This window comes from Lytechinus variegatus, chromosome 1 (assembly GCF_018143015.1).
Source record: "Lytechinus variegatus isolate NC3 chromosome 1, Lvar_3.0, whole genome shotgun sequence".
Taxonomy (NCBI): domain Eukaryota; kingdom Metazoa; phylum Echinodermata; class Echinoidea; order Temnopleuroida; family Toxopneustidae; genus Lytechinus; species Lytechinus variegatus.
In genome coordinates this window covers 70,288,108-70,300,863 of record NC_054740.1, presented here as the reverse complement: position 1 = coordinate 70,300,863, position 12,756 = coordinate 70,288,108, and the positions used below count along the sequence as shown (strand labels likewise).

Sequence of the window (12,756 nt, the reverse complement as noted above, 5' to 3'; positions counted from 1 at the left end):
AAGCTTTTATATATCGGAGCTTTTTTATATTAACTGACCTGCCCTATTTGCTGTTAAAATAACAAGAATTTTGAAAAGCAATAAATATCGAAAATTTAGACACTCATACAAAATTGAAAATTTAACATATTGGAAATAAAATATGAATATTACGGTATTTTATGGTTCGGCTAGTTTTTATGATACAGTTGAATGCACATTTCAGTCAGTATTCAAACGAAGGACCTGATTATGTCACACACTCGTATAACAAATTTAATTTCGTATTGATGACAGAGATGATCTCTATAAAATCACAATAAATTATCAAAATAATGAGCTGAAACGTATATCATGAAGAATACAAAAACTGGAAGGACAAACTTGAAAACACAATATTATCCACACAGTAAAATGTATACAAGAGAAATAAATGTAGTGAATTTGTGACTTCACGGGTTCTTTTAATTCCATATCAAGCAGGAGTTTAAAATGCTTTTTAATCATTTTCCATCCAAGCTTGATGAAATTTTCCGTTTTAATATAATTTTTATCTGTTCAAATCGATATTTTATTGGAATTTTGAAGGTTTATTAGGGAAGTTTGATAATTTGAATATTTTGTTCACCGATTTCTCCCAATATACAAAGCGAAAGCAAAACAATGTATTTACAGTACATTTCAACATTCCAGTGGGATGGACTTTGAATAATACGAACTAGCAAATAATTCACGCTGCAAAGGATAGGCCTATATGTTGATTGATTGATGAATTAATTCTTTTTCATTCCAAAATTTAACAAAAAGCGAAACACAAAAATATACAGAAATGAAAAAAGGGAACCCACTGGAAAGCGAAGCTTGTTAGTATGGATTCCCTGCAATAAATAGTATATCTTTGATCTGAAATTCAAATCGTAAAATGAAAAGGTTTGTACAATGAAAAAGAATACTAGTGGGGTAAAATTTATGCCTACTCACTATGTTATAATTAACAAAAAATATTATATCATACCCCTGCTGTATAGTGTGTGAACAGACAATCACTTGGACAAGACAGGAAGAAAACTAAAAACAAAACAAAAACAAAAAAGGAACAAAACTTATGGAGGCATAAAATTGGCAGCATAGGCGATATCATTGAGATGTAGGTATTAATTTCACTTCTATTTGCTCCTATTTACAAATTCACGAAAATGTTTACTTTAAAATAATAAAAGACGAACTGGGACATTTCGGCGCGAAGGCAAAATTTGGCTAGAAGGGTAAACCATTAATTTTATTAATTCTTGGTAATCAAATTCACTGTAAACATAATAATGGGAACATTTTATACAGTAAATTGAAAAATTCTTCTATTTTATATACCACGATAGTATATTTTGGATTTTTCTGGTGGTTCTATGTCAAGTTTTTCAGAATTGTTGGTCCATCAAGAATTACGAATACAGATTAAAAGTGCTTGCTATATATGCCCGAGTTGCTGAAATCCACGTTCGTTGCAAATCAAAAACCCTCTCATTACAGATCCTCCGGCGCGAACACGGTGATCCTGCATGCGTTCTTTACACGATGAACGGTGTTTTGAATACGGTCCATTGCAGACCACAGACATCGCCACTAAAAAGTTCCCCGGGAATATTTGGGTTTGAGGCGGATGAGTGACGGTTTATGTACGGTGTAACCACGGTGTGGCGAAGCACAGCGGTTTTGCCCAACCGCCATCTAAACTGGCGATGTGTGATCACCTCTTCATGATAGTTACCATGGACTGAAAAGTTACCATGATGGTAACATTTTATTGAACATGGTCGAGAAATGTTTCCACTGAGTTACACCACTTTTGAGAGATTAATTAAGATAGTCTTGAGGGATTCTGACTGGATTGTGTTTAAAAGTGTCCTATCTGAGTAAAATGTCAAAGGTGAATTTGACAAGTGAAAAAAAGAATCGATTTGAGTACGTGCAAACTGCATGAGATTTTTTTTTCTGAAATTGGACAATAGTTCCACCAGGTATTGATTAAAAGCCCTTCTAAACAATGGGGCCTTGCTGGTGATATGAAAGAGAAAGTGTCCCTCTGGTATTATTCACAAATAAAGGTCCATTAGCATTTCGTCCTGATTTACAACTTTTAACAACTTTTCACAGGTCTGTTTTAACTCACCTGCTCTGCTATTCAATTGTTCTCTGTTAATTGACCGATAATAGATAATAAAAGAGAACGAGAAAAAAAACTAATCGATATTTGTTGATACCAGCTGACAAGTTTAGTATGGAACGATCCGTCGTCCTTTCCCTTTAAAATGAAAATCAAGTTGATGTTTCAAATTCAACGCATTACATGACTAGAAATATTTCATTATCCTTTACGTCAAAAAAGTTTAAAATTTTATTTCTAATTAATTTCATGACTACTTGTTATTGGATTTACACAAAAGTAAACAACAAAATGATATAAATGAATAATCACATATTAAGACAAAATTATGTGCAATCATATTAATATAATAATTGAAGATGGATCTTTTTAATAGCATTACACTGGATCATGGATGGCATTTAGATTTACATGAAGTATTTACAAATATATTTAAACATAACTGGATCCTTAGTTTTCTTGTTGGATCAACAACTTGGTTTGATAGAAAACGATAATTATTTTAATAGAAAAATAGAAATCTTTGATTAAAATAAAAGGCTTTGACCATTGTAAACAGATATATGTGTAAGGAAATGAAGCATTTTAAATGAGGGGGAGTATATTATTTTAGGGGAATATAAAGAGGCACGACTTGATTCATTTTTTCAAAAAAAGGAGAAATAGATCATATTGATAACAATAATTACTTTTATGTTTCTTTATGGCGTCTGTCATTTGTTCTAGCAGATGCACCCAAGACTCTTTTTATCAATATGGTATGAATTTGTTGTTGCATACTTGTAAATCTGGAGTAGGATTCGAACCCACGACCCTCTGAAGAAAAGAAGATAGGATCACTATATCTTCTTGAAGCTATCATTTATATTTATATATTTCGTTATGTATGTATATTTTTTCTAATTTCCGTTTTTATATCCCTCTTTTTGCATTCGGTGAAATACATTCTATCCCAATTACAGTTTACAGGACCTGTCTAGAACAGACTGGTTCAACATGAAAACCCCGGCGTTGAGTGCTGTCTTACTTCTGACTGCAGTCGTTTCAACTTCAGGTATCATATGATTCTTATAAATATGACTTAAATATTTTTGATGGGGTTTTAATGTAAGAATTGGCAATTTTAATAATTCATTGGTTTAATTTATATGGATATGAATGTATCCGCGCATTGGAATGTGTGGAGGGCATACAATTGAGAGGATAATGTGCCTGACAAATCTCAGGAATGGTTGGGGCTCGTTCCCCGGCACGCAACTTCGGTTGAATTCATCATTCAAGTGCCAACGCCTGTATGGTTTTTTTTTAACCAAAAGAGGATAGGTAACGTGTGCGTATGTGCGTCGGGTGAAGAACGTGTCTGTGTGTGTATTATGTGTGAAAAAGGATTGGTCTGTGCATTTATAAACGGAGGTGAAGGTGTTGGCCTATTTATGTGGGTGCGTGCGTTTGAAAGAGAAGAACGAATACAGACCCACGCGCACACACCGTTAGAGATGGGATAGTGTGTGGGGCTAATAAAGAAAGTGGAAAGCCTTGGGAAGAAATGAAAATCAGTAGGAAATCACTAAACAGTGTTTATATTAGAAAAGACTTGGAGAGTGATAAGTTAATTACATAATTAATGTGAAATAAGGAGGAAAGATAGAGGAAGAAAACACCAAAGTGGTGACCATGATATTGATAATGAAGACGAAAGGAAGAAGGGGAAAGAAGGGAGGAGGAGGAGAAGGAGAAGAAGAAGACGAAAAACGAAGAAATAGTAAAATAAGATGAAAACCAACCAAAATGAAATGAAGATTTTGTTCAATAATATATTTTCATGGACGATGATACCTTCGCATCTCTTATTATATTTTGTATTTCTCTACAGTTTCTGCAGGCGGCAGTTACAACGGTGAGGATTGACTTCAATTTCAACTATCTTAAGAAATACACGTGTTTTGTCTAGTATTTTCCTTTAAAAATAAACCTTACCACGTATACCATTACTCCATTAATTAATACATCAATGCATTATATTATATTTTCCATTCGACATTTTCTTTCTTGTTGCATGTCTATTGTTTTTTTTTTACATATCTATCAATTTATTGCTGGCGGGGTATTGCATCGTAAGGTAATAGAATGCAATATGTCATTATAACATTTGTATATATGTGTAAATTGCAACCATATAGACTAATGGTATAACTCTTTCGCCCCTTTTGCTTCGTGAATTTTTCGTTGGTCACATTTTCAAATAAACCGGAAGTTGTATTTTCTTAAACTATATTCTAAATTCAGTTCGCCTCCTCCTCTTTCGTTATACCCTGACTCAGAACTGACCGTCGGGCATACACATTGCTTATGTAAAGATTGAAATATCTTCTCCATCTTTTTTTTTAAATATTCGTTTCCTTCTCTTCATTATCATTATGATTTACACAGTTGCAGATAATAATGACCGTTTCACACATAGCGGAGGATCAGGTAAGGAAATGAAGACAAAAATTTGTTCAACAAAATATTTGGCGTATATTCAATATTTATATGCACCTATAAACGCCTGATTTACGTTATGGAGCTTAATATTTCTTTCAGTTTAAGTTACGACAGATTTTGAATTTAACACAAAATGTATGAATAATTTACATAAGTCTACATTACACCTAGCCCTTATTTCTTTATACTGCAGGTCTACTCCTGCTTCAGAAAATACTTCCTTCTTTAGCTTGAGCTGTATACTGTACATTTTACACAACAATAAATTAAGCCATAGAATTTGCATATTAACAAATTAGGAACAGATGAATCCAAGATAAACATTTGGACAGAAAAAAGTATCGATTCTCTTGATGCATCTTTTTCAATAAGATGTATCAAACATTGATATTAAGGGGGAAGTAAAATTAAATCGCTGTTTTGAAATCATGCTTTCATTATCAGGTCTTCAAGGCCTGAATATCCAGCAAAGTGGTTTCACGAAAGTGTCACATTCAACCAATGAGAAGACCATCACCACAGAAAATGGTAAATTTTATTAGAAATAGATTATTACGAGCAGATTGAGAGGGAGAGAGGGGGAATTTGTTAAGATGGGAACCGCCATCAACTCTCCTCTCCTGGATACATCAGTAAGGCATACTAGTGCTGGTAAAAATCCCGGTAAAAATGCTGCATACTTTTTGTTAATATCAAGGATGTAAGAAAATGTTTAATGTGAGTAAAGTAAAACAAATAGGAATAACACTGACAGACATGATATATATAATCAATGAAAAGTGCCCATTTAAAAATGATGCACATCAGTTAGCTCGCAGACTCGTCTAAAAATCTTAAGAATGTCAGTATTGAATGGTTGTCCTTATTTCTATTTTCTAATAAGAGAGTAGCAAGGGTAAAATGAAGAACCAGAGAGGGGATACAGAAACAACTCAGGAAACTTCTCGAAAAGGTAATGATTATTTTATTTGTCTTTTATTTTTTTTTTAAATGTGATCATTATATTAAATATTCATGCAATATGCTCAAGTCATCTCTAATTCATAACCAAATCCAAACAAATGTATTACACATTTTCTGCAACTATCTGTTAAATCACAGATTGTTGATTTAAAAAGTGTTTTTTAATTGCAACAAAAGGGGACTCTGTTAAGAATCACGAGGGGCCTCTTGCATCTTTAGTAAATTTATTGTCAGTGTGTTTCAATGTGTTAAATGTCAATGTCATAATGATGTATGCAAGCTTTTAAGGCTATTTTTTATGGAACAAGCCCCAGAAGTCTAACATTGTATAAAATCTGGGATAAACAAGACAATATCATTATAAAATTTGTCATTTGTCAAAATATTGTCTGATTTTATTATTTTTTTTTACCAGGGAAGAAAACTGAACGAAATAAAGAGACAGAAGTCAAGCAAGGAGGAGGAGGTCGTCGCAAAAATGGAGACGATAATGGTATGAAAGATAGCTAAAAATAATTGATTTGTTTTTAAACGGATGACTGATTTAGTACAATTGTCCGATGTCTCATTCTCACATTTTATCAGATCTTTTTTTCTTTAAATAAACTGAAGGGAGATGACCTAACAAGTACCATTACTAATAAAACCAGGTTTTACATCTTCATCATAAACTGTTTTGAATTCAATTATAATTTTTAATGGATTTAATACAAACGTAATACACTGTATTCTTATCAAGGTAGGTCATCTTGAAAATAACATCCGGGTTTTTATGACTTCCCAAAATCAATACTCTTTTTGTCTTGTATGCTGTTTATTATTACAATTGTAATATTATATTTTGAATTGATAATTGCTCAATTTTAAGGGAGTTTCGACGCGATTTATGCATGTCTCATTGGAATTGAATAAATATTTAATTGAATCAAAGTGAATTGGAGGAAAGTGGAAATATTTGATTTTTTCATATTTCAAATAACTATTTTTCGCATAATAGATATTATCTTTTGTTGTTGTATCTAGGAGGACGAAAAAGAGACAAGGGACACACTGAGACTGTGATTAAGAAAGTACGAGAAGGTGGTCGACGTACAGATAAAGATCGAAGTGGTAGGACATTAAACTACATATATAATTAATTATATGGAATCCGGGGTTAAGGGGATATTGGCTTAAGAAGTTAATAGAGATGTATTGCTCCTGAACAGGCATGAGGTATGATTTTGGACAAAACAAAAATTACGCAGAATAAAGCATTTTGATTTTATGGTGTTCAAGGGGGGGGGTGGGCGTTAGCAACATAAAGGTCAAGCAAAATATGATATGTGATTGCACTTTGAGTGCTGATTTAGTCATTCAAATTCAGCACTCAAAGTGCAGTCACTATACAAGCCAATTTACTGCTAAATAAGCACTTCATTTTTTAGAGTGTAGATTCAATTAATTCAGTTCTGGAAAAGGAAAAGAAGGAGAGCTTATATAAAGCAAAATCGTTAATAATCAGTTAGTGTCTATCATTCTTTTTATAAAAAATAAAAGTTATATTTTAAAGTATTACGAGCAAAAATAAGTAATTGAAACCGACGACTTCAGCTTTCGAACAAGTTTAGGCCATACTAACTGGACTTCACCAATGTTTCATTAGGTTCTAAAGGCGGCAGTTCGGAAGGCCAAATGAACAGGAGAAATGGAGGTAAAGTTGTCTTATGATACCCAATGCGGGACCTAATGTAACTCTTTTTTTAAAAAGAATTTATGAACATGTCTTCTAGTTTTTGCATATACACTGCAAAAACACCGGTGTTGATTTAACACCAGCCCGGAATCTTTATATGTCCACACCAGAGAAGTGTTAAACAACACCAGTTTCGTTTTGGTCTAACACCAGAAAGGTGTTTATACAACACCAATTAGTATTAAAACAGCATCGGTTTGATTCCAAACTGGTGTTGTTTCAATACTTCTATGGTGTGGACATGTATAGATTCCGGGCTGGTGTTCAATGAACACCGGATTTTTTGCTGAGTAATGTCCACCACTCACCCTTGCACTTTCTCGTTTTGTGTTCCATCTCTCAATATAGCCCCCTCCTCCCTCTCACACCCCACTCTCTCATACTCTCTCCCTCTACGAGCTCCCTTTCCATCTCTTTCTGGTTTTGAATTTTTCTTTCTATAGGAAAGGATTTCTTTGTAAATATATTTTGGATCAAATACGATATAAACACTTTTTGAGTATTAATTGGGGCGCCAATAGTATAATACATATACATGAAAGAATCCACCCTTTTTACTCTTAGCACAAGTATGAATTTTCCAAAACACGTTACCATTATATTCATGATATGACATGTATGTGTCCATTTGCCGTTCTTTGTCTTCGTTTGTTCGATACCAATCTTTTCTGTTATTTCAAGGACGAAAAGCGGACAAGGGCAATGCTGAGACGGTGGTCGAGAGAGTACGGAGTGGTGGTCGATCTCGAAATAGAAACCGAAATGGTAAAATATTTGTACATCAATAAATGTTATGAATCAAGGTGATTTTGTGTCAAAGATCGTATGGGGAGGGGATAGAAATGCCTGTGAAGATGGAGATTGAAATGAGATTGCACATATACTTGATGATGATGATGATAATGATGATGGTATTGATGAAGGTGGTGGTGAACCTCGATTTTTGCATTTGCGAGAATCATGTAAGTTAAGGCCTACTTATTTGTGGATTTGCCTTAAACTTTATATCTTATAATGTGTGTTGTATCTTTCATTTTTCATGTGGAATAAAAATATAATAAATAAAATCAAATTCTTACAGACACTTCGAAATATCCGTGACTGAAAAAAAATCATCGCTTAATTTCTCTGCTGGGGAAAATAATTATAATAATAAAATTTTAATGTTATTTTGGGCAACTGAAAAAAATTGCAGTTATATATTTACAACATATCAAAGACACTGACAGGTAACTGACACTTGGACTGTACATTCAATTATTTTTAAAGTCCAGTCAATATTTAATAACGAACTCCTTTAAACTGTGACTTTCAATTGTAATGGTATGACACATTGGTAAAAAAAAATGTTCTGAAAGAACTAGAAATTATATCAAGTATTCACCATTATTCTAAACCAATGATGATTACTTCATTTTGACTTACCTCAGAGTGGAGGACGTTCACATGTAGGAGAGGACAAAGAGAGCTAGTCTTTGAAGATCTCACCGAGAATGAGAAACTGGAGTATGAGATGACTAGCTCTGCCGAATCGTTTTCATTCAGTTTCTGTCGAAATAAAAATGGAAAGAACTGTCTTGAGATTGGTAAGAGATTAAGAAAATAGATATATATTTCCAGAATAGAAAAACAAAGCTTCTGATAATTTACCCATCGTATATAACTCCCCTGTATTATATCAAAGAATTTTCCTTTCTTTCTCGTGCCAGCAATTATGATTATGTGTGCAAAATCTAACATGTATATGATAATGTCAATAGAATACATGAACATTGTCCAATATCTTGTTTTTCATAGTGTCCTTTTACGAAACTATTGTCGTGGTATTGCCTATCATTTCTCGTATTTCTTAACGTATGTCACATTATAGAACGTATTATTGATACTATACTTTGTCATCTTTCCATTCATAATGTTTATTTTCGCTTTGGAGTATTAGCCATTAGGACACCTCTAAAAAATATATATATTTGCACTTCACTTTGTTATTATTTTTTTTACAGTACTAAGCTCTTCTGGTGAATCGACCATGAAATTTAATGGTGAAGATTTGTGCCTCCCCATTGGATCATTCTATGAAAAAGGAAAGAGGTTTTCCTTCACTATCATCTACACTCGGTATTGTCTGGTTGTCAGGAACATTTTATCAGGGGTTGAACTTGCTGCATCGGTCGAGGGTGATGAATTGAGTGGTTTCAACTACTGCTATGCCACTTCCAATGGTGGAAAAGGAGATTCCTCGCTACAGATTAAGGAGCTTGAATGTAAGTTGAGCCACTGTGCGAAACTCCCTGCTGGGAAAGAAACTGCCACAGTGTGTTCACGGTGCAGTCGCAGTGAGTTCACATTACGTTCGCAGTGTGTTCACAGTGCATTCACTCTGTTATAGCAGTGCATTCAATGTATTCACTCTGCACTCGCAGCGGGTTCACTGCGTATTTGCAGTGTGTTCACAGTGTGTTCGCAGTGTATTCACAGTTTTTTCGAATAATAAGTGGACAATGCGAAGATGTAATTCACACTGTTGAATGATTGTGTGATCTACTACCAACAAAGAAAATTGAACATTTACAGTTTGCAGGAGAAGGATTATTATTATAAGCAGATTGCTTGAAAAAATGACGACCCCCGGTTTAGTTTGGTAAGTAAAAAGTGGTATAAAATATGCTTTGAAGTCTCATTTAGAAGGTGTTATCTCGCCGAAATCAAAAGGGTATATTTTAAGTCAACTAGATCGTTTTAATACACAAACATATCTGTATTATTTATATACATGGATGTATATACTGATGAAATCATTGACATTAATTGCAGTCACATTATATGACATCCAGCCTTAATCATATTTTTCACTTTATCCCTTTTCAATGTTTAAGTTTCCGAAACTGAGATCTCAACGTTTATAGGACGGTACAGAGTTAAAGGACGTGGAGGCGGTAAGTTTTCATGATTCATTCAACAGACTAAGAAAATCATTGATATATATATATATATATATATATATATAATATATATATTATATATATTATATATATATATATATATATGGCCATGCGTTTTAAGTTGGGCCCGCGAATAGGTGGTATCGTTACATTTGCACGACAAGCACAGTAATAATTAATGGTATAAAACTTGAAATACATGTGCTACATGGGTATATTTGGTATCATATTAAAGGGAATCTTTATACCAATTACTTAAAAGAAAAAGAAATACTTGAGATTACTTCGTTTACCAGTAATTAGCAATTATGTAACATCAATTGGCCATTTTTGCATGGTGGTAGACGAGGGGAGCATAAATTTTCATTTCATTAAGAAACTAAATGTGTAACATCACAGTACCTAAATATGTAATAGTTTTGGGGCTCACTAGCTTATTCTTCAATCATAAGTTGGTCGAATTTGAACTTTTCAGTTTAAAGGGTACCTAATTAAGCTAATTAGTATAATTAATTGATGTAAAACATGAAATTAACATGATTGAAATTCTGACTGTCTGATGTATAGGAAATGAGGAGAGATAAAATACAGTTGTGGGTTACACCTTGAATAAAATTTAGAAGCTGCATAAATTTCAAATAGAAAAGCACAAACTAATTAAAGGCTTCAGAGATAAATCAATCTATTGTTTTAATAATTATGACCTCATGGTTTCAATATTGACAGCGTAGACTGATAGTGATAACTTTGTGTCAGAATCTTCAGATTACTCTGGTAACATAATAGATATAAATACACCTTTTATGCAATTTTAATTAATGAAAAATTTATAACTTGTCAGTTGTTTTTGTTTACACTAATTTTAAATAAGCTCAAGCAGTAATGAGGACTTTTCATTGTGCATTCACATTTTTCCTATATTTATATGTTAAACCTGACTCTCAGTTGTCAACCTGTGGTCCACCGGTCTTTGAGCCAAGAGGTGACGAAACCCACAATTTGAGTCAAATGAAATCATTTTTTATTCATAATAACCACAGTTAATATATTATAATATACTGGTTAGTGTTTGCAAGTGTATTTATGCAACTAAAGGCAAGACTAATTAATATTTTAGGGGTAAATCAAGCATTGATACATATTAACCCGCAAAAATTGTGATGTGAAATTTGGTCTCAAAAGACGATTGCGCCCAGTTATTTTGGTAGAGTTATCCCCAACAAGTTATATATCACTGGAAAGGTCTCACTCTAAAGAGTTGAAATATGCATGTTATTTCCCTATAGGGTGTAAAGTTTATCTGATTCTCAGATTTATTGGGAAGTATGTTTTTTTTCACAGTGTTCCACATATTTTGACCTTTAACTTTTTATGACATTACCCTATGCCTTTTCTGATTGCATTTTTGAATTCCTCAGACAATTTCCTTTCAGAATATATATACTTTTATGGGTAAAGGATGTCAAACATAAGAAAAAAATACAATTTTATAAAATGGTGCGATTTTCGAGGAAAATTTGAGTTGTAACGGAAATGGGCCCAACTCAAAACGCATGGCCATATATATAATATACATATATGTATATATATTATATATATATAATATATATATTTATCATATATATATATATATAAATATATATATATATATATATTATATATATATATATATATAATATATATATATATATGTGTGTGTGTGTGTGTGTGTGAGTGTGTGTATCTACATATATTTGCTAAGTACGTAAAATTGAGTGATTAAACGGGACATCAGCATTAAACTACAAAATATTTCCAGTAACACCATCCTCTCCCAAATAATTACCATTTTTGTGTGAGATATGTTTGCACTTGGTTTAATCCCTTTTCAATAGGGTTGTGATGGAAAACTTCCAATGAAAATCATGAAGTATCAATTATAATGTTGATTCATACTCAAATTCCATTTTTCCCTCGATTTTACAGCAACTCTTATAGAGTACAAAAGTGATGACGTCACAAAAACTTATTATGCATTTCAGCGTTTTTGATACCATATTTTGGTAGAGCATGATGACAAACATTTAGAACAAGGTCATAGACTTTCAATGGAGCTAGTTATGTATTCATGAGGTTATATCTACGGCCCCCATGGACCGATTCCCAACCAAATTTGGGTTTAAGGAGGTATTTCATCATGCAACCAAAGATGTGACTTTAAGCGCTTTCTCTCAAGTTTTAAAAATATGTCCAAATTTCACACACTTTTAGATTTAGATGCAATAAGAAGTAAATAATGCATGAACGTATCGCACATTTCAGGATGCAAAGGGATGATTTTAGTTTTTTTTAATATAAATCATAGAATGCAAGATTGTGCCCCAAAAGGAAATGTCACTGTTACTTATTTTGTGGTACATTATTAATAATTTAAAGAATCCCCATCAAATACATTTGTAACGAATCCACTTTTTCATGATAATCATGGTTTGGAAATCAGTAAACCTTCAAAA

General features: G+C 32.8%; 1 protein-coding gene across 1 annotated transcript in view; it reads left to right on the top strand.

Moving 5' to 3' along the window:
- LOC121431742 overlaps positions 1-12,756 on the top strand; it is a 47,641-nt gene that overhangs the window by 2,067 nt on the left and 32,818 nt on the right. The window contains exons 2-13 of the mRNA XM_041629437.1: positions 3,103-3,194; positions 4,014-4,037; positions 4,571-4,612; positions 5,069-5,152; positions 5,508-5,576; positions 6,003-6,080; positions 6,611-6,697; positions 7,233-7,280; positions 8,004-8,087; positions 8,753-8,908; positions 9,326-9,586; positions 10,199-10,258. Coding sequence (XP_041485371.1) covers positions 3,137-3,194; positions 4,014-4,037; positions 4,571-4,612; positions 5,069-5,152; positions 5,508-5,576; positions 6,003-6,080; positions 6,611-6,697; positions 7,233-7,280; positions 8,004-8,087; positions 8,753-8,908; positions 9,326-9,586; positions 10,199-10,258 — 1,051 coding nt within the window. The 5' untranslated portion in view covers positions 3,103-3,136. The remainder of the gene's footprint in view (positions 1-3,102; positions 3,195-4,013; positions 4,038-4,570; positions 4,613-5,068; positions 5,153-5,507; positions 5,577-6,002; positions 6,081-6,610; positions 6,698-7,232; positions 7,281-8,003; positions 8,088-8,752; positions 8,909-9,325; positions 9,587-10,198; positions 10,259-12,756) is intronic.